General features: G+C 39.3%; 1 protein-coding gene across 1 annotated transcript in view; it reads left to right on the top strand.

The window, feature by feature from the left end:
* Positions 1-20,195, top strand: part of LOC108896737 (sickle tail protein homolog) — a 93,922-nt gene that overhangs the window by 13,259 nt on the left and 60,468 nt on the right. The window contains 3 exon segments of the mRNA XM_051070199.1: positions 2,520-2,718; positions 5,567-5,765; positions 14,063-14,156. Coding sequence (XP_050926156.1) covers positions 2,520-2,718; positions 5,567-5,765; positions 14,063-14,156 — 492 coding nt within the window.

Genomic DNA, 20,195 nt, shown 5'->3' with positions numbered 1-20,195 from the left:
CGAACCACGACCTCCCAATTGGTGGCCGACCGCTCTACCCACTGAGCCACTATATCAGGCACATCCGAAGTCCGGCCTGGGGGCCAATTGTGGCCTGTGGTCAAATTTTATACGCCCTGTGGCGTCTGTCATAAAATATATCATTTATGGCCCCCGGCACTGTTGGCCAGAGCATGTAAATTACACAAGTAAAAAAAATGCAAAAGTAGCTCTGTGTAGCCGCCCTCTGCGTGACCCTTGCTGTTACCCTTTCCAGCCAATTTCTGAAATGGTGACTGTAAATAAAAAAGGAAAGTTGACTGCGAGGGACACTGCTTCCAGGACAGGTGGAAATTACAATATTTTTTCACGGCAATACGAAACAATTGTGTTTGCCCAATTTGCCAAGAGACTGTGGCCATGTATATAGAATTCAATGTCAAGAGATACTACCAGTCAAAACATGCAAACACATTCGACAAACTATTGGGGGTGGGGTGGGGGGGTGTTTTAGCTTCACAGCAGAGGTTTTTCATAAGAGCCCGTGGGTGAAATGAAAAAGCCACAAAGGCGAGCTACAAGGTGGCGATGCTAATTGCGAAATACTGCAATTCTTTTGCAGAGGGTGAGTTATGAAAATAGTGGCGAACATCTGTCTCCAGAGAGTTTGCAACATTGGCAAGAGTTGCAAGAGTGTTAGCCTGGCTTGCAACAGCATGGAGAATTGAAGACATATCATCAGATAGAAGATCAGATTTTTTTGAGAGGAGTTGATGACGACGTGGACTTAACTGAAGAGCTGCTTGACCTCCAGAGCCTTAAAGAGCAAACAAGAGGAACGGATTTATTTGTTTCTGTTTGTTCCGCCGCTGATGACATGAAACTACCTCCCTTCTCTGTGGACCCCGATGATGCTCTGTATCAACTGCAACTGGAGGTTATTGAGCTGCAGAGTGACAGTGAGTGGCACAGTTGACACCAACAGCCTTCTCTCATAAACTTTTACCAGCAGCTGGATAAAGGCTGGTTTCCAGAGATTTGCAAATTTACAAAGAAAATGCTGAACTTGTTTGTGTGAAAAGACATTCTCTGTTATGAACTTTAATAAGAACCGCAAGAGAACAAGACTACCTGACCATATCAGGTCAGACTTTTAAGTGCTCCTAATGACCTATAAAATTCTAAATGGGCTAGCCCCCTCCTTCCTATCTGATCTTCTTAATCCTTATATTCCCTCCTGTGCTCTGCTTTCTCAAAGCGCAGGGCTGCTATCTGTCCCCAGGATACAGGATACTTCAATTGGAGTACCACAGCATCTGGCAGGAGTCCAGAGTTAATACAATAAATTCCACCTTTTGGCTGGGTATGAGACAATGTTTGGCATAGTTGACATTAAGACCCAACCAAATCACATGACCTAGAAGGGCCATAGTCAAGTCAAGTCAAAATGTATTTATATAGTGCCAATTCACAACAGAAGTTATATCGAGGCAGTGTACATATAGAGCAGATCTAGATCTTACTCTATCTTATTCCTGGGTTATCAGCCAATCAGCCAAATATGGAAGAATCTGCATGCTGCTGGCTTGCATCTGGCCCAGTGCCACCTGTATGCACCTTGTCAAAACCTGTTGGGCTAAGGAAAGACCAAAAGGTATCATCTTGAAACTGATAGGCCTAGTCCTTGAATGCAAATCATAGATAGTGTCTGTGATGAAGTGCTATTAGCATATGAAAATATGTATCCTTTAGATCCATGGACATGACCCAACTCTGCAGTGTTGCAGCTTGGAGCACATCCGCTTTACTCAACATGTGGAAGGCCAACACCTTCAGAAATGTGTTCAGCCCTCATAAGTCCAGTAACGGGCAGAATGCCTACCTTGCTGTGTCTGAAGATCTACTTCTTTGATGGTGTTCTTTTCCAAGAGGGTAGATGTTTCCTGTGTGAGTGCCTGAGTCTTTGTGGTATCGTTGAATGTGGTCACTCTGACCCCACTGAAAACTGGGGGGCTGGTGCTGAAACTGAACTGATTGTAGCCCTGAGAAAGTGTGGCAACCAACTAAGGGTCTTTAGTGGTGCTCTCCCAGCAACTGAGGGCCAGCCCTGGACCCTCAAAGCTTTCCCCAAAAATTTGTCTGTAATGCAACACTGTGGCCCAGGACAGCAAGCGTCAGGTCTCAACACCTTATCGGGTGAAACAATGAGGGAGTTTTGAGGAAAAATTTGAGGAAATTTTAGTCGACACCAGCCTCCTTTAAAGTTATCCAGTAGGCTACATGACAGCTTATTTTTCCTCAACAGCTGTGATTTAGGAGAATAATGTCCTTTTCATTCCCTTAAAACACAGTTAAAGTTTCATTCTGTAATATTTGACTGTATTGAAGTATTGAAAGCAAATAGGGAAGAACCTGTTAAATTATTAATTAATAATCCCTGTCTTGTTCTAATTTTTCAACTATTGCCACATTCTCCCTGCAAGACTGCAGCCATTCTCTGTGATTCAGTCTACTCTCTTCATATTTTTTATACAATCCAGATGAGGAGTCTCCGGCCCTCTGAAAGTCCCCTCAGTGCAGGTGTGCTGGGGTTGATGGAGCAGCAGGACCCTCTAGTTTCAGAGACCATGTCCGATGGACAAGTGATGCCCCCCACAGTCCCCTTTCCCAGGAATTGTAAAGCCAGAGCAAGTCTACCCGTGGGCCGCTCAAGTGGTCAGAAAAGAGAGAAGCCAGATGGTAAGTAGACACACACACACACACACACACACACACACACACACACAGAGAACCCAGAGACAGAAGACAGGAGAAGGCTTCAGAACAACTGCTGTGAAACAAATATAAATATATTTTTTTGGTTCACCACCTCTCTAGCACTCAAAATGTTTGAGTGTTTTTTGTGAGTGAAAGTAGCTTTAAACCATACTTCTGGTTTTACTTCATTGATGAGACTCCAGGTTTGCTAACTCCTGATTCCAGTTAACTTAGCCTTGGGGTTCACATACATGTGTCACATACATTACTGTGTAAAGGAGACAAATATGTTCAATAACAACAAAATCAATCAAACCTGAATTAATTTTAAAAAAATAAATCTTTGTCTTTGACAGATTCTTTTTAATACAGGTTGTTGTGGTTTTGAGTATTTTTCTACTTTTAACAGTTACTGAATTGACATGGTTATCGATCGAATGGATTAAGCTTTTAAAACTCTACACGTCATGTATTCAACAAACATGAAAGTCTAGCCTTAGTAGGTCCTGTGATTTCCTTTATCTATTTACTTGAACAGTGTATGACCATCAAAACATGGAGTAGACATTAGCTTTCCTGTGTTATCCTGTTTGGTTCAGAAGATATGATACAAATACATAATACAGTTATGGCAGAAAGTAAAATGCCATGACCACTACAATGTGTTTTTGTGATTGCTCTATTTCCGAAAATATTCAGGGCCCCAAGTTTCATGCTTTTATGAAAAAGTGTGCTTTTTTTTTTTTTTTTTTTTACATTTCATCTGGTCTATTATTCATTTATTTTTTCTCTTCTCCTTGCACATATACATTTTCTTGGTCACAGTCACACATACCTAAGTACACAACATTCTTCCAAACGTACAAAGCCAAAATGTCTGTATATAGATCTTACATCAACATAAAATCTGTTCCAAATTCAAATCATTATCTTTGTTTTTCTGTTTTGTGTTTTTGTCTGTACATCCTAATTAAGTTGAAACTTGTGTTTTGAGACTCAAAACCTACATGGGTAATTCTTTTGAAGTGTGTGACTGTAAGCCTAGTGTAATCAACACAAATATCTGTGTTTTCATTGTCAATGAATATGTTTGAGAGAACTTTGGCACAGCAGGCATGTCCCTTGAGGAAGAACACAGGTGTAATGGGTAACATTAAAACTGCTGCATTTCATTCAGGTGAGCTTGTTCCAGGGTCCCAGTATTATTCATGCTTGCTCACTGTCATGTCTTACTGTGGCTGTATTGGGGCGGCTGTGGCTCAGGAGGTAGAGCAGTCGCCCACCAATCAGAAGGTCGGTGGTTCGATTCCCGGCTCCTCCAGTCTGCATGCCGAAGTATCCTTGGACAAGATACGTAACAAATTGCCTCAGATGTTTGTCATTGGTGTGTGAATGCGTGTGTCTGTGTTAGAAAGCACTTATATATATATAGAACAATATATATAATATATAATAATATATAGAACAAGTGCTCTATGTGAATGGGGTGAATGTGATCTGTAGTGTAAAGCGCTTTGAGTGGTCGAAAAGACTAGAGCTAGAGCTATATAAGTACAGTCCATTACTCTTGCTCAAGACATAACAAAAAAAAGGTCACATTATTATGTTTTGTACAGAGCAGTGCAATATGCTATACATCAGAAAATGTAACACAATTTATGCCTCTACACATCCACGCAGGATGTGCTATAAGTCAACAGACCTCTCTTTAGGAATACAAGTGTGTGTTAACACCCTGACTGGCATTTCCCTAACACCATTAGAGTTCTTTGACGTTAGGTGATCTTATTAGGCTCTCAACATAACTGTGCTTCTATCTGAAGTTGAAAACAGGCCTACTCAGAATATTTTAAGTATAAATAGCAGAAAAAAGGCTCAACATTTTGATAGTTGAGTGGTTTCTGTAGCAGAAAGTACGGAGGAGTAGTTACAACCAAAGAGGGGAAAAAGCAGAATGTAAAAAAAAACAAAAAAAACAGCTAAATGCAAAATCAAAAGTTGGAAGTTAAACTGTATGAGGTAGAAACTGCTTAAATTTCACCCATTCACGCAGAGCTTGTTCTCTATATAGAGTGCTTTATCAGGTTCACACATCTATGGTTTGCCTTCGGGGTATATTCAGTAAAATTTCATGTTGGTTCACGGACCAGTGGAGCTGGGTATTAAACCGCCAACCTTCTGATTGGGAAGTGCCTGCTCTACCATATATATGTGTATGTGTATGTATATATTATATATATTATATATATATATATATATAACAACCCTCATTAAAACGCCACAAATCTCTTGAACTAAATGTTTTTAGCACATGAAAAGCAACGGAAAAACGTATGGAAGAAAAAAGTGGCCAAAAGTTTACGGATGTACAACTAGAAGATCCTGATGAAAATAATGTCTTTAGGCAGCTTCTATGAGATTTTATTTCCACTACAAAGAGATGTTGTCTCAACTCTGGTGTTGGACTGCCTCCTTTTTGGCTCACTGATGGGTCAGCTGGTGCATTAATGTCTATCAAGATATCATTTACTGGATGATGACAGTACGGTACAGATGGCACTCAGCAGGATAAACACTGGAATTCATCTAAAACCCTAAATTTTCTTCAAATACCAGTGTAAGGTCAGTGTTATCTGTAACAGATTGTCACTAACCACACTGAAATTAAGAGTATCACTCTGCCAATCACATGTGAATCACCTGCATAGTTGGATTTTTTTTAAATATATACAGTGCAGGACACATAGTTAAAGCTGTCTTGTGTCAGATGTCGTGTATTCAGATTAATGGACATGTCAGTTTTACCAAAACTGTGTGTTGTCCCAATCAGGTGTGTTGTACCTGCAGTATGGAGAGGAGACAAAGCAGGTTAGAATGCCAGCTGAGATCAGCAGTCAGGATGCTCTGCGGAGTCTGTTCGTCACTGCCTTCCCTCATCAACTCACCATGAAGATGCTGCAGTCTTCCAGAATGGCCATCTACATCAAAGACAGCCGCCGCAATGTCTACTATGACGTGGAGGACATCAGGTGAGGGCTTTTTGATACAGCAACAATATGTGTGCCTTTTAGACAGAGGAAGATGAGCAAAATTATATAGGTACAATACTAGTTAAGTGTTTTAGAGTTTTTGATCAGTACGTTATTGTAGTTGAACTCCAGTAAATAATTGTAAATGGTACAAAGGTCAGTAGTAAACTGCCCACGTTAAAAAAGGAAAAAAAAGAAAAAGAAAAAGTGTCAATCTCATAAAAACAGGCCTTTTCTCTTTCCTGCAGCAATGGAAGTACATAAAGCGTCAAAAGTTAATGCAAATAAGTTCTATTGGTGCTCCATCTTTTGTTGATTACACTTTTTACAGTCTACAGTTTACAAACAGTGTTACTATACCCTCTGATGCATTATTAAGAGAATACTGCACTGCACAAAGTAGTACTGTATTTTGCTATTAGTATGGTGAGAAAAAGGCAAGGCAGCAAGGAAGACAGACTGGTAGGTGAGGTTTTCATCCTACAGAAAGATGATGAGCCAAAATAGAAGAAAAGATCTAGACGGTGGCTTCAAATGATGGAAGACCAGCACAGTGTCCAGACTTAAACCCTATCACCAGAGTATTTGGCTGCTGGAGGAGTCAAAGATTTTGCTTAGATTTTGTTTTTGTTGTTTGTTTTATGTTTCAATTTCAGAAACATTGAATTATGAAAAATCAAATAAAAGATTTACATAAATGAAAAATGGAGATGGTCTAAAGATTTGACAGATTGTGTATATCCACCATATCCCTAAATTTTTCATTTTCTTCTCTTTTTTTGCTTTTCTTTCTATGCATTCATAATGCCAGTATATACGTACATTAACTTTGTTCAGTCTGAAGCAGTTTTGCTAACAATTTGTGTGTATATTTTTGTGTTACATCGATCTCAAATTCCCTTCCAATTCAATTCAATTCAATTCAATTTTATTTATATAGCGCCGTATCACAACAACAGTCATCTCAAGGCACTTTTCATATAGAGCAGGTCTAGACCATACTCTTTAAAATAGGTATTTACAGAGAGAGACCCAACAAATCCCACCAAGAGCAAGCACTAGGCGACAGTGGCAAGGAAAAACTTCCTTTTAAGAGGCAGAAACCTCGAGCAGAACCGGACTCAGGGTGGGCGGCCATCTGCCTCGACCGGTGGGGTTAAGAAGGAGAGGGGGGGGGGGGGGGGGGTAGAGAATAGCGAAAGAAGAACATAGCATAACACAGGTTCCATATCAGATGTAAGATGAGGCCAGTAATACAGCAGTAGTAGTGATAGTAGTGATAATTAAAGTATTAACTGCTAACACAGCAATACAACTAATAGCAGTATAAGTAATTTCGAATTCTAGCAGCAGGTGTTGAGTGGAGTTGTAGGAGCAGCAGGAGACTTGTCATCACAGATCAGACTCTACAGCTCCAGAGGAAGAAATACCTGCAGAAAGAGACAGAAGAGGAGAGAGAGACGGAAGAGCACAATACTACAGGAAAGGGGACATATTGAGTTAGTAACATGTAACATGGGATATGAATCCATATTGAGTGGAGAGAGAGAGAGAGAGAGAGAGAGAGAGAGAGAGAGAGAGGAGCTCAGTGCATCATGGGAGATCTCCCGGCAGTCTAGGCCTATAGCAGCATAACTAAGGGATGGTTCAAGCCTGAGCCAACCCTAATTATAAGCTTTATCAAAGAGGAAAGTTTTAAGCCTACTCTTAAAGGTACAGAGGGTGTCTGCCTCCCGGACCGAAACTGGGAGAAGGTTCCACAGTAGAGGAGCCTGATAACTGAAGGCTCTGCCTCCCATTCTACTCTTGGAAACTCTGGGAACCACCAGTAAACCAGCATTTTGGGAGCGCAGAGTCCTGGTGGGATTGTAGGGGACTATGAGATCTTTAAGGTAAGATGGAGCCTGACCATTAAGGGCTTTGTATGTGAGGAGGAGGATTTTGAATTCTACTCTAGATTTGACTGGGAGCCAATGTAGAGAGGCTAACACAGGAGAAATGTGATCTCTTTTCCTAGTTCCTGTCAGTAGTCGTGCTGCAGCATTTTGAATCAGCTGCAGAGTCTTTAGAGACTTGTTGGGGCAGCCTGATAATAATGAATTACAGTAGTCCAGCCTAGAAGTAACAAATGCATGGACTAGTTTTTCTGCATCTTTTTGGGACAGAAAATGTCTAATTTTGGAGATGTTACGCAGATGAAAAAAGGCAGTCCTAGAAGTTTGTTTTATGTGTGAGGTAAAGGACAAATCCTGATCAAAGGTGACTCCCAGATTCTTTACAGTGGAGCTGGGAGCCAGGGCAATGCTGTCTAATGGAGCTACATCATTAGAAAGTTTGTTTCTGATGTGTTCAGGACCAATTATAATGATTTCAGTTTTATCTGAGTTTAGTAGTAAGAAGTTGCTTGTCATCCAGATTTGTCCCTAAGACAAGCTTGGAGTTTGGCTAGATGATTGGTTTCATTAGGTTCCATTGACAGATAAAGCTGTGTATCATCTGCATAACAATGGAAATTTATAGAGTGTTTCCTGATAATATTGCCCAAGGGAAGCATATACAAAGTGAAGAGGATTGGTCCAAGCACTGACCCTTGTGGAACTCCATGTCTAACTTTTGTGTGTATGGAGGAGTTGTTGTTAACATGTACAAACTGAAGCCTATCAGATAGATAGGACTTAAACCAGTTTAGTGCCGTTCCTTTAATGCCAATAAAGTGCTCCAGTCTCTGTAAAAGGATGTGATGGTCAATTGTATCAAAAGCAGCACTGAGATCTAACAAGACAAGTACAGAAACAAGTCCGTTGTCTGATGCTATCAGAAGGTCGTTCGTAACTTTTACAAGTGCCGTCTCTGTGCTGTGATACAGCCTAAATCCTGACTGAAAAACCTCAAATAAACTATTGTCCTGTAGAAAGTCGCACAACTGTTTTGCAACTGCTTTCTCTAGGATCTTAGAAAGAAAGGGGAGGTTAGATATAGGTCTGTAGTTGGTTAATACATCTGGATCTAGAGTGGGCTTTTTTAGAAGAGGTTTGATTACAGCTGTTTTATACGTCTGCGGAACATAACCTGTTAACAAGGACAGATTTAACATATCTAATACAGGACTGCAAATTAAGGGCAGAGCTTCCTTAAGCAGCCTAGTTGGGATGGGGTCTAAGAGACAGGTTGAAGGTTTAGATGCTGAGATAATTGATGTGAGCTGGGCTAGGTCGATGGTAGAAAAGGAGTCAAGGTTAGGTTTTGCAGCTGACTCTATGGATCCTGTGTTATGGCATAAATCTGTACTGATTGAAGGCAGGATGTGATTAATTTTATCTCTAATGGTAGAGATTTTATCATTAAAGAAGTTCATAAAATCATTGCTACTGAGGGTTATAGGGATGCGTGGATCTATAGAGCTGTGACTCTCTGTCAGCCTGGCTACAGTGCTGAAGAGAAACCTGGGGTTGTTCTTATTATCTTCTATTAATGATGAGTAATAGGCACTTCTTGCATTACAGAGGGCCTTTTTATATCTTTTGACACTATCCTGCCAAGCTAAGTGGGATTCTTCCAGTTTGGTGGAACGCCACACTCTTTCAAGCCTACGTGCTGTTTGTTTCAGTGTACGGGTTTGGGAGTTGAACCATGGAGCTTGCCTCTTTCTCTTTATTGTTTTCATTTTTAGGGGGACGATGGAATCTAAAGTGGTACGTAATGAGTCTGCAACACTGTCTACAAGATGATCAAGCTGGGAGGGAGTAGCTTCTGCAAAATTAAGATGAGGCACTGGACCTAAGTTAGTGGGAATCATTTCCTTGAATTTAACTACTGCATTATCGGAAATATTTCTAGTCAGGATGTTTTTTGCTGATAATACATAATCCAGCAATATGAAGTCGAAAGTGATTAAGAAGTGGTCTGATAGAATGGGATTCTGTGGGAAGACTGTTACATGTTCAATGTCAATACCATAAGCTAAAACAAGGTCGAGAGTGTGACTGAAACAGTGAGTGGGTTTATCTACACACTGAGAGAAGCCAATACAGTCTAGTAAAGAGGAAAAAGCAGAGCTAAGGCTGTCATTGTTGACATCAACATGAATATTGAAGTCGCCTACAATAATAACTTTATCTGTTTTAAGAACCAAACTCGACAGGAACTCTGAAAATTCAGATAAGAAATCAGAGTATGGACCAGGAGGACGGTACACTACAACAAATAGAATTGGCTTTAATGTTTTCCACCTTGGGTGGGACAGACTAAGAACAAGACTTTCAAATGAATTATAACTGAGTTTAGGTTTAGGGTTAATTAATAAAGTGGAGTTGAAAATGGCTGCGACTCCACCTCCACGGCCAGTGTCTCTGGGAATGTGAGTATTAATATGACTGGGGGGGGTTGATTCATTCAGGCTAACATACTCATCCTGACACAGCCAGGTTTCAGTCAGACAGAATAGATCAAGATGGTGATCTGATATCAAATCATTTACTAGTACAGCTTTGGATGAGAGAGATCTGATATTGAGTAATCCGCATTTAATTATTTTATTTTGCTGAACATTTGAGGTGGATGTGCTGATTTTTATTAGATTATTGTGACTAACTCCTCTTTTGTTGACCTTTGGTTTAGTTAATTTAAATGGTCGGGGGGCAGACACAGTCTCTATGGGGTAATGGAGGGGTGACTGCTCTAAAGGAGGCTCAGAGAAGCGTGTAAGACTGCAGCTCTGTCTCCTGGCCTGAACTCTGGATTCCACTGATGATAATTAAGAATTATTAACAATTTTAACAATCAGGAAGGAAAATTATATCTTATGTGTTTATGACTAGTTGTGTATAAAGATGTGCCAGTAAGTAAGTTCTAAATATCAAATAAAATAATGGAATTTTAACCTAAGACACTCTGGTCTTGTCATTAATTAAAAAAAAAAAAGAAAAGAAAAAAGAAAAAAAACATACAGATTTGATTTAAGCCATCCCAGTCTTTAAAAGTAAGTTATTTGACACAAAGTAATTAAAACTTCTAAAAGAAATCAACACTAATATATACATAATCAAAACACTGTTCAAATAGATAGGAAATGATGCATAGGCTAAGTGCCAACCTTAAGACTAATACATATTCTCTCCACCCCATAAAATTCTACAGGATGATGGAAACATCATAAAATTACAGTGTTATGAAATAAGAACTTATAAATGCACAAAATAAATAGATACAAAATAATACTAAATATCACAGTAATTTAATCAGAGCTTCCTCTCCCTTTAGAGGTAGATGGAACTGGCTTGAAATAACTGTTTAAAATTCATGGCAAAGTAGACTGTCCCCTATCAAGTGGACTATTATAAACAATCTCTTAACTGTTTACAGCTGACTCAAAAACCAGCTGCCAGAGTTTAAATGAAAGCTGTAGTTATATTCCACCGATCCAGACTCAAAAATCTTACTTTTTAGTTTGACCTTGCCCCAACATATGGTACTGTGCAAAAGTCTTAGGCCACCACTAGCTTTGTTGTTTCAGCAAATCTTAATGGCCATCTATAGTTATTTTCTGGGCTCTTTAATAAGATCAACAGAAAATACAGGAAATATGTACACAAAGTCAAAAAACTGAGTTTTCAGAACAAATTGCTTCTACAGGCAAAGTCAGTATTGAGTGGCACTAAGCACATCTTGAACTCCTTTGGGGAGACTGTCGAAGTTTTCTGAAGTAATCTTCTTTTATATTATACCAGGCTTCTTTCAGCACCTCCCAAAGTTCTTCTTTAGATTTAGGCTGTCTTTTATTTCTTTCTCTGTCCAGGTGCACTGCCTTTATAATATACAGGTCTGGACTCTGTGGAGACCAGTCCATGACTGTTAGTGTTTTACCAGCTGTTTTTCTTTGATTTTATTCATTAGCAGTGTGCCTGGGATCGTTAAATAAAACCATTCCCAATCAGGAGCTTTCCTGTATGAATGGCATGATGATTTAAATCGATTTGTACTTTTCAACATTTATGATCCCATCAATTCAGACAATATCACCAACACCACTGGCAGAAATGCAGGCTGAAACCAGGACAGACCCTCCACTGTGTTTCACTGAAGCCTGCAAGCACTCACTCATCCATCTCTCTTCAACTCTTCTTCTCACATATTGTTGATGATTGGACCCAGCAATTTTAAACTTGGATTTGTGACTCCATAATTCCCTTTTCCATTCTTGGGAAGCTTAAGCATATCTTAGCATTTTCTCCTTCTTTGAAAGTTTTCTTGGCCTTCCAGACCTTTTTTGTCTTTGATCTCCTCTGATTCTTCAAATTTCTTAACAGCTTTAATAACACATCTTGAATATCCAGTTAGTTTGCTGATTTCCTTGGTTTTATGTCTCTATAATTCTGTGATCTTTGGCATTTTGAATGGATTGATGTGATTGAAGGCTGGTTTGTGCATATAGCAAGCTTCCATAACTCATACAACGTGTTTATAATGCTCATGCATGTTTTGCACAAACCTGGTGTAGTAGACCTCTTTCTCAGCAGTCATTTTGACATGAAATAGTAAGACAAATACAGGTGTTAACAATGACATTACTTAAGGTTCCATTCCATTTAGATTTAAAAGAGTCAGGTTCCTGCTTTTGCTCAAGTGTAAGGGAAGGTCACACTAAATACTTCGCACTTTAGCCTTTAGCCTTTAGAAGCTGTTTTTTCTCATGTTTTTATGCAGAATATTGCATACATATTTCCTATCCTGTTGTATTCTAATAAAAATAATAATTGTATGTGGTCATTATAGCACTGCTAAAACAACAAATCTAATGGTGGCCTAAGAATTTTGCACAGTACTGTATTTGTCTGATCTGAGCTTTTTGTTCCCCCATTGCTCCCTGACATCCTCAGATGCCTGTCTTCTAGGTGCTCCAAGATCTAAAGTCTCAAGGTCACAGAGCCTTTGTTGTTAGGACTGACATTAAGGCTGAATGATTTATAGAAGTTTAACCAAAATCGCGATATGAGCTGATGGAATTTGGAAACCGCAAGGACTGCGATTATTCTTTTTTAAAATAAATTGTCAGTGGACAAATTGTTCCACTTTTTTCTAGCTGCATCATAATTCACACACACAGTACTGCAGGAGCAACAGAGTGACAAGCTATAAACTTTACAACCAAATCTTGTCTTAAAATGAACAGACCACAAAAACTAACTGGGGAGTTAGATACTTGATAAAAACAGGGGGCAAAATAACATGAATCCTGATCATGACTCGCTCTGATTCTCTCCCGCTGAGCTGCATGCCAGTGGTGAGACCAAGATGCTAAATTTATGTCTGCTGTGTTCCCGATCCATATATTTTGACGTGGCGGCCTGGCACAGGAAAATTATTGCTGCTGCTGCAATATTATTAAGTTGCAAAATACCCAGTTTAGTTTAGAAGGAGAGAGAGAAAGAAGAGAGGTGAGAGAAAATGGTAGAATGAATTAGCTAACATTAAGTTAGATTTATTTTGCATTTTTTATTTCCTACTGGGACAAATCCCATACTGGTCCGGCTCTGTGTATGCCTGTCAATCTCCTGTTATTCCCCCTCAATGTATCAGCATTTGAAAAATCACCACAGGCAGCAATTATGATGATTTTAAAGTTACTATAAATAAGGCAAGCGGACGTAGTACTTCGGTTTGTTTTGTGAGAACTGTCCTATGGTTCATTATGTGTATGTTCTATACCATTTTCTTTCCACAATGGCTAGAAGACATCATGTCCTGCTTAAAACTGGAGACTTTTTCTTTTTTTTCTCTCTATTTTTATTTGTATATTCTTGCATTTTTTGCCACCCTCCTTTTTAATTTCTATCCATTCACTTCATGTTTCTTTTTTGGGTACATTGGTGCTAGCTGCAATTGAGATATACCCATACTCACTTTATATCTCTGTAATGACCACTCAGCACTGCAATTTTGTTGTACTGAGAAAACTTGATCTTGATTAAAAAAATATTTACACTGAGCAAAGAGCCAGTAAAATATTCTGAATCCTAAAAAATGACTAGTGCCTAATGCTAAACAATGTATAATATCTGTTGTAATAAGAATTTACAAAAATAGCGAGTAAATCTATAGAGTGAGCCTTTTCTTGTTACATGCTGCATAGCTATACAATAGAAACAGACAAGTATGTGTCTTCATTGTGTACAGATCTGATTCCTCACCATTTTCAATAAACATAAACTGAAATTGAATAAATCGTGAATAATCATGTACATGTGTCAATGGTGATTCTACATGTAATAAAGTGCCCCTCTCGTTGTGTTTGCTTGTAGAAACATCACATCCAACTCCTGTCTGAAGGTTTATCATAAAGACCCAGTGCAGGTGTTCACCCGCCCTGCCAGACCTGCCAGCGCAGAGGGAAGGGTGAGTCAGCCAAAACTCTTAATTCTGTCTTCGGCCTTCATGCCTTTCATTGTGTCCTGTAGTGTTGACAGAGTGACCAGGTGTCGATCAACTCTGTTTCAGACATGACTGATAAGCTTTTAATGAGACTTTAAAGAATTGATTTATTATTTTCTCATCTATATTTTTATTTTTATAACTAACAAGCAACTTACTAGTCTTAACTTATTGAGTAGTTTTCACATTGACTTTAATAGTGAACACTGTTGTTTTCTGTGAAATAGCATCAGTTAACAATCTATGCTGTAGCAGACATGTCATTCATTATCGATTCGAGTCCCGAGTCACTCAGAGTATGTGTGGACATCTTCACTGGGAGAACCACATACATTTGGATTCAAACTCTTTGTCTGTGTTAGAGGTGTTCCATAAGTTGATATTCACAGGGGCGCTTAAAATGATGTTACTTGGGCTACACAACAGCTTTTTTTCAAAAATGAACAAAATAGAAGCCTATGGTAAACATTACTGTGATCCAGACCTCAGGGATCTCTATGGGAGCAAGAGTGGTGTCTATTGCTTGCTCTTTATTCACTGTGAAAAGATGCTATTCTTATGTGCTGGTGTAGATTGTGTGATTGTGTTTGGCAATGCTCACAATATTACTAGTGCTAGAGGAAAGTTCATGGAATGACCAAAAAAGATTCTTCCTCTTGTAGTGTGATAGATTGAATAATTTTGATTTTTTTTAGTGCATGAGTAAATGGAAAAGTAAATGATGGTGCTAAAAGAGAGATCAGGAGTGTTACCCAAAGTCATGAATATTCATACCAAATTCACATTCTGTTTTAGCCACTGGTTGTGAAGATAACTTGTTTGCTGGACTGACATCAATCCTAAGTGGGCTTTCTGTCAAACTGCTGGAAACAGCACAGGGAGGGAGGATCCAAAGGCAAACACAAGTGCTGGCAGATTCAGTGGAGATACTTTGATAAACAGATAAACAGACTTACAGTCAGATGGGTGGACAAGCTGGTGGGCAGGAATGCAGGCAGGTGCGCAGTCAAGTAGACTGACAGACAGGCAGGCAGGTATGGGTACAAAACTCAGGAAAGAAACACACAAAGGAAACATGAGGGTCCATTAACAAATGAACTGACAAGGAACAAGGGCATTGCTTGATCAAATTGGTATCTGGGGAGTTGTTTAGGTGGGTGATGCGTGTCACAGTAACATCCAGATAAATCCCCAACTTGCTGCTCCAGTGATTTGGTTATTGCACCAGGCCATATTATGGTTTCAGTTATGTTCCAATAAATTTTCAGACCTAACTTCAACTTAGTATGGACCACACAGATATTAGACATGATATCTATCTGAACAGCTCACTCTTGCAAAGAGAGAAATAAATGTATTTCCCAAAACGTAATTCTTCAATAATATTATCAGCTGAGAGAGCCTGAAAACATGAAGTGACCGTGTTCGAAAGTAGGAGGTTTTTAACTGACAACAATGATTTGCAGGATGTTATTTAGAGTTTGAAATGAAATTTCACAGGATGAAGAACAAGACACGTGGCATGAATAAATATTACCCAAGGAAATCTTATAGAAATCTCAAGAAATCTTAAATAAACCAGAATTTGGTCAGCAGATGGTGTTAATACACAGTATGTTGTATTCTATCACAGAGGAGTTCCTCCCCCAGAGCATGCTGCTGTGGCTCTGCATTGCACATAACCCTTGTGAAAAGACAGGAGGCGACTGGCTGACTGTTTGCAGGAGTAATATGAAGAGAGACAGGTTCAACAAGGCCACAGTAAACATGTTGTACCCCATAAATGATGTAGTCCCCTGTGGGCCAGTCAGCAACAAATATGTCACCTTGTTTTGACCCATAATTATAGCATCCCCTTGAGCTAATCACACTCATGTTGGAAATGTGGCAGCACAGTGTAGAGATGCATCATTTCCCCCAGCTTCAGAATCCAGATAACATCTACTCAGTGTTTGCTGAGGTGCTCTGTGTTCCAGACACAAGAATTACAGTGACTGTGGGCCAATCATTGCAACTTGGGCAATGCTAGAATGCACTGAGGAAATGCCTCTAATGTAACACTTGATCAAATTACTATGTGACAAATTACATTTGAACGAAGTAATATATTATGTAGAACACAGTAGTAACAGTATTTGTTACATGTGACCCTTTGATGTTGATTGCAAAAAACAATGGAGGAAGAGGAAACTGTCCAGCTTGTGGTGGTAAGGTCTACATTTTTCCCTATTCTTATGTCTGATGTAAACAATAATTGAGTATCTCCATTGTTTTATGCATTGCACTGTTGCCACATGACTGATTAGATAATTAGGGGACACAGATGGGAAAAGAGATATATTTTCAATAATTTTTCAACAAAAGTGGTTAATCTTACAAAAACTGAAAAGTTGCCATGTGCAAAAGTATGTAGAACCTTTTAGTTAGTGGCTTGTGGTTACTACTAACCAGTCTCTTGCATCTGCTTTTAGGGAATTTTGCCCACTCCTCTTTGCAGAACTCAGCCAGTTGAGAGAGGTTGGAGGGACATCTGGCATGTACCACCCAGTTCATTTCTATCAGATTGAGGTCTGGACTTTGACTAGGTCAATCTAGAGTATGAATCTTCTTTCTCTTAAGCGTTCCTTGGTAGTTTTGCTGGAATGCTTTGGGTCATTGTCTTGTTAGATAATCAATTTTTGGTCTAGCTTCAACTCAGTGACTGATGGCAGGAGATTCTGGTCAAGAATTTGTTGATAGACTGAGAATTGATGGTTCGCTGGATAATATGAAGTCATCCAGGTCTGGATGAAGAACCTTCACATTTGCACCGGATGAGAAAAGCACACCATTTTAATCAGAGAATCAAACTGAGCAAATAGATGCTCTCAACGTCTCATGTCTGTGTTGCAGACAAACTGCTTTATTCAATGAGACCTCTGTGGATAATTCAGGTCCCGGTAAAAATCTCTTGAACAATGAGCACTGAAGAAATGTCGCTGGCTTGTCGCTGGCTGAGAGCTATTACAGATATGTCCAGCTGTTCTTTGTGGCGTGGATTCCAGAATATGTTCCTTTGCTCTATGTTAAAATGGTTGCTTCATATCATGTCTGCAGATTTGTCAGCTGCACATTCATGCTGCTAATCCCCCTGACCTACCACATCCCAAAGGTATTCTGTTGGGTAGAAGATGGTAAACTGTGGCCATAAAGGGAAGCACATGGTCAGCACAACACATTGTTTTCTATGAAGTTATTTCTGTCACTGTAATGAAAAATGTGCTACAACATCTTGTTCTTAATATTTTCATGTCCGTTGGTGATAGAGAACTTAAATATTGGCACAAAATTAATAACAGATTATATTTGAAGAAACCTTCTATAATATCTTAATACCAACAATATCACTCTGCACTTTTTTCAAAATCTAGGGCTTTAAAAATCAGAGTCAGTAGGCATGCAGTACAAACTTTTAATGGTTAAATCAAGATAATAACGTACAAACATGGCTTTCCAGATAAGGTGTTCTTGAGGCTCTGAAAATGAAATAATATCAAGGGCTGAAAATAATATGAAAGCAAATAATTTCAACAGACATCTTTTACTGGGTTTTGGGACCCATTCATGACATACACAAAGTCTGAACAAAATCTGAGACAATGCTGCATCAACTTATCTGATTTGACATGGAAAGATCCAGAGATCACATTTATCCCCATTCTGATGTTTGATGTGAGCATGAACTAAAGCTCCTTACCTGTAGGATATTATGCCACTGCTCCCAATAAAGTTGTTGGTGAGTGTATGTCCACACAATATATACGGTATGATATGGCACATGCCTACCCCATCAAAAAACTCTGATGGTAACTGTGTGTGTGTGTGTGTGTGTGAGAGAGAGAGAGAGAGAGAGGGATAGAGAGAGAGAGAGAGAGACGTTAGAATTAGGTTTGTGTTAAGGTAAGGGTAAGGGAATGCATTATGTCATTGATGGGATCCCACAAAGATAGCTTCTTAAGAATGTGAATGTGTGTCTACAGCAGCTTCTGTTTGAGGTTTTCTTGCTGTTGAGCTTGTATGCAGGTTTAAAACAGATTGAGTGCTGACAGAGGAGATGCTGTCTGAAAGCTGAAGTGAAAGCCAGTCAGAGTTGAGCCACAGTTGGACAGAGATTTTGTTGTGGGGAATCTGTGTCAACTCAGTTTATCCTTAAACAGTCATTTAAATGACAGCCTGCTCTCCCTGTATAACTCATCTGGACATTACACTGCAGGCTTTCATATCAGATTTTCAGACTCCAGGCAGTTTATGTGTTATGACATGTCGGCTCTCGGTAGGTTTAGTGATCTATGCCCTTTTGAAATAAAAGAGATGGATTCAAATGGTGTCACCTCTCATCTACACAACTCCAGGTTATTAATTGTGTTTATGCTGAGGTAAGTCGCAAACATAGCATTTGATAATGCTACAGGTTACATGGGAGAAATGGATCAATATGTAACTACAAAAAAAAACAAACAAAAAAAAAAAACACACAGTCTGGTTAGCTCTGTGTGTGGAGCTGCCAATAATGAGTGCCTACTGAATTGTGTCTGTGTGGTAAACCTTCATTTTGTGAAAGTGATTGTTAACATCTCTTGTCAGACTGATTTAAATCATCATTTTGTTGATTTCACAATCTGCTGCAGGTCTTTTTTTAAAAAAGCTGATTGAATTTAGCCCACAAAGCTAAAGAAGTTAGAACTCATCATTGTAAAATATCCACTCTTTCGGTAACTGTTATCCAACTAAGGAATTACAGTGGAACTAGGGCTAGGCGATAAAACGATAACGATATTTATCACGATACAACTTTTCCTGACAGACAGACAACAAGAAAAACCAATGATAATGAGAATAGCGCTGTGCAGAACCAATCACATGGCTAGAATAGAGTTACAGCCACATCAAGTTAGGTCAATGCACACAGCACAGAAAGCAGGAGTAAGCTCACGTGCTAATGTTTTGGGTACTGCAGCCGTGCACACCAGATTCTGAGTGAGATAAAAGAAAATGACGACAGAAAATGTTTATAAAACTAGAGCGACAGCATCACTGAAGGAGACACCCCAACAGACACAGCCCCGAATGACAGAGGATTGACAGGCACACAGAGAGCCAGTAGAGACAGACACAGCTGATAAAATCTCTGGGATTTTGGATTTGTCTTAGTAGAAAATACAAAACACAAATACAAATCTGATTCAGTGTTAGCTAGTTCATTGTACCATTTTCTCTCTTTGGCTTTCTCACTCTCTCCCTCTCGGCTCAACCAGGTATAAATTTATGATATTTCAGTAGCTGCAATAGTTTTCCCATGGCAGGCCGCCGCTATAAAGTGTATAAAGCAGAGATACTGCAGACATAAAGTTGGCGTAGTGGTCATAGCTCAGTTTTCTCAGCCACTTTTAACTCGTCATAACATCAGTAGTTTCAGCTTTAGCTGAGCACATTCTCGTGACAGGCATGCAGCTCTCAGCAGGCAGGTAGAACTCACCTGACACCTGAGGCCTGTGCTATGAAGCAGGATTTGCGGTTAGCGAGGTAACTTCAGGTTTAATTCTGGGTTTTCAGTCTTATGACGGTGGTTCACTTCTAACTTCTAACTAACTTATACTGAATGGCTAACATGCTCTGGGGCAGGTTAACTTCAGCAGATCGTTTCAGAACCTCTCAACAGCCCAACTACTGACCAGTCATATCACTGGAAAACTAGCGTCATCGTTTCTGCAGGATCCCGACAGGAACAGAGTTTACAGTAAAGTGACAAATGATAAAGATCAATACATATTTTATAGCTCTGTGGAATCTTTCCATTATGTCCACAATAAAGCCTCCAACAAAGAGAGAGAGAGTTCATCACACTAAATGCTCACATTCTTATTATTATAACTTCATTTTGATAGAACAAAGATGCTTTTATCCACACACTGTTGCATATTTCTCACGATTATAAATGAACATTTCAATCAGATCGACCTCAGA

The sequence above is a fragment of the Lates calcarifer genome, linkage group LG4, assembly GCF_001640805.2.
Source record: "Lates calcarifer isolate ASB-BC8 linkage group LG4, TLL_Latcal_v3, whole genome shotgun sequence".
In the NCBI taxonomy this organism is placed as follows: Eukaryota; Metazoa; Chordata; class Actinopteri; family Centropomidae; genus Lates; species Lates calcarifer.
Note: the sequence above shows the minus strand (reverse complement) of the source record. Positions and strands in the feature narration are given on the sequence as shown.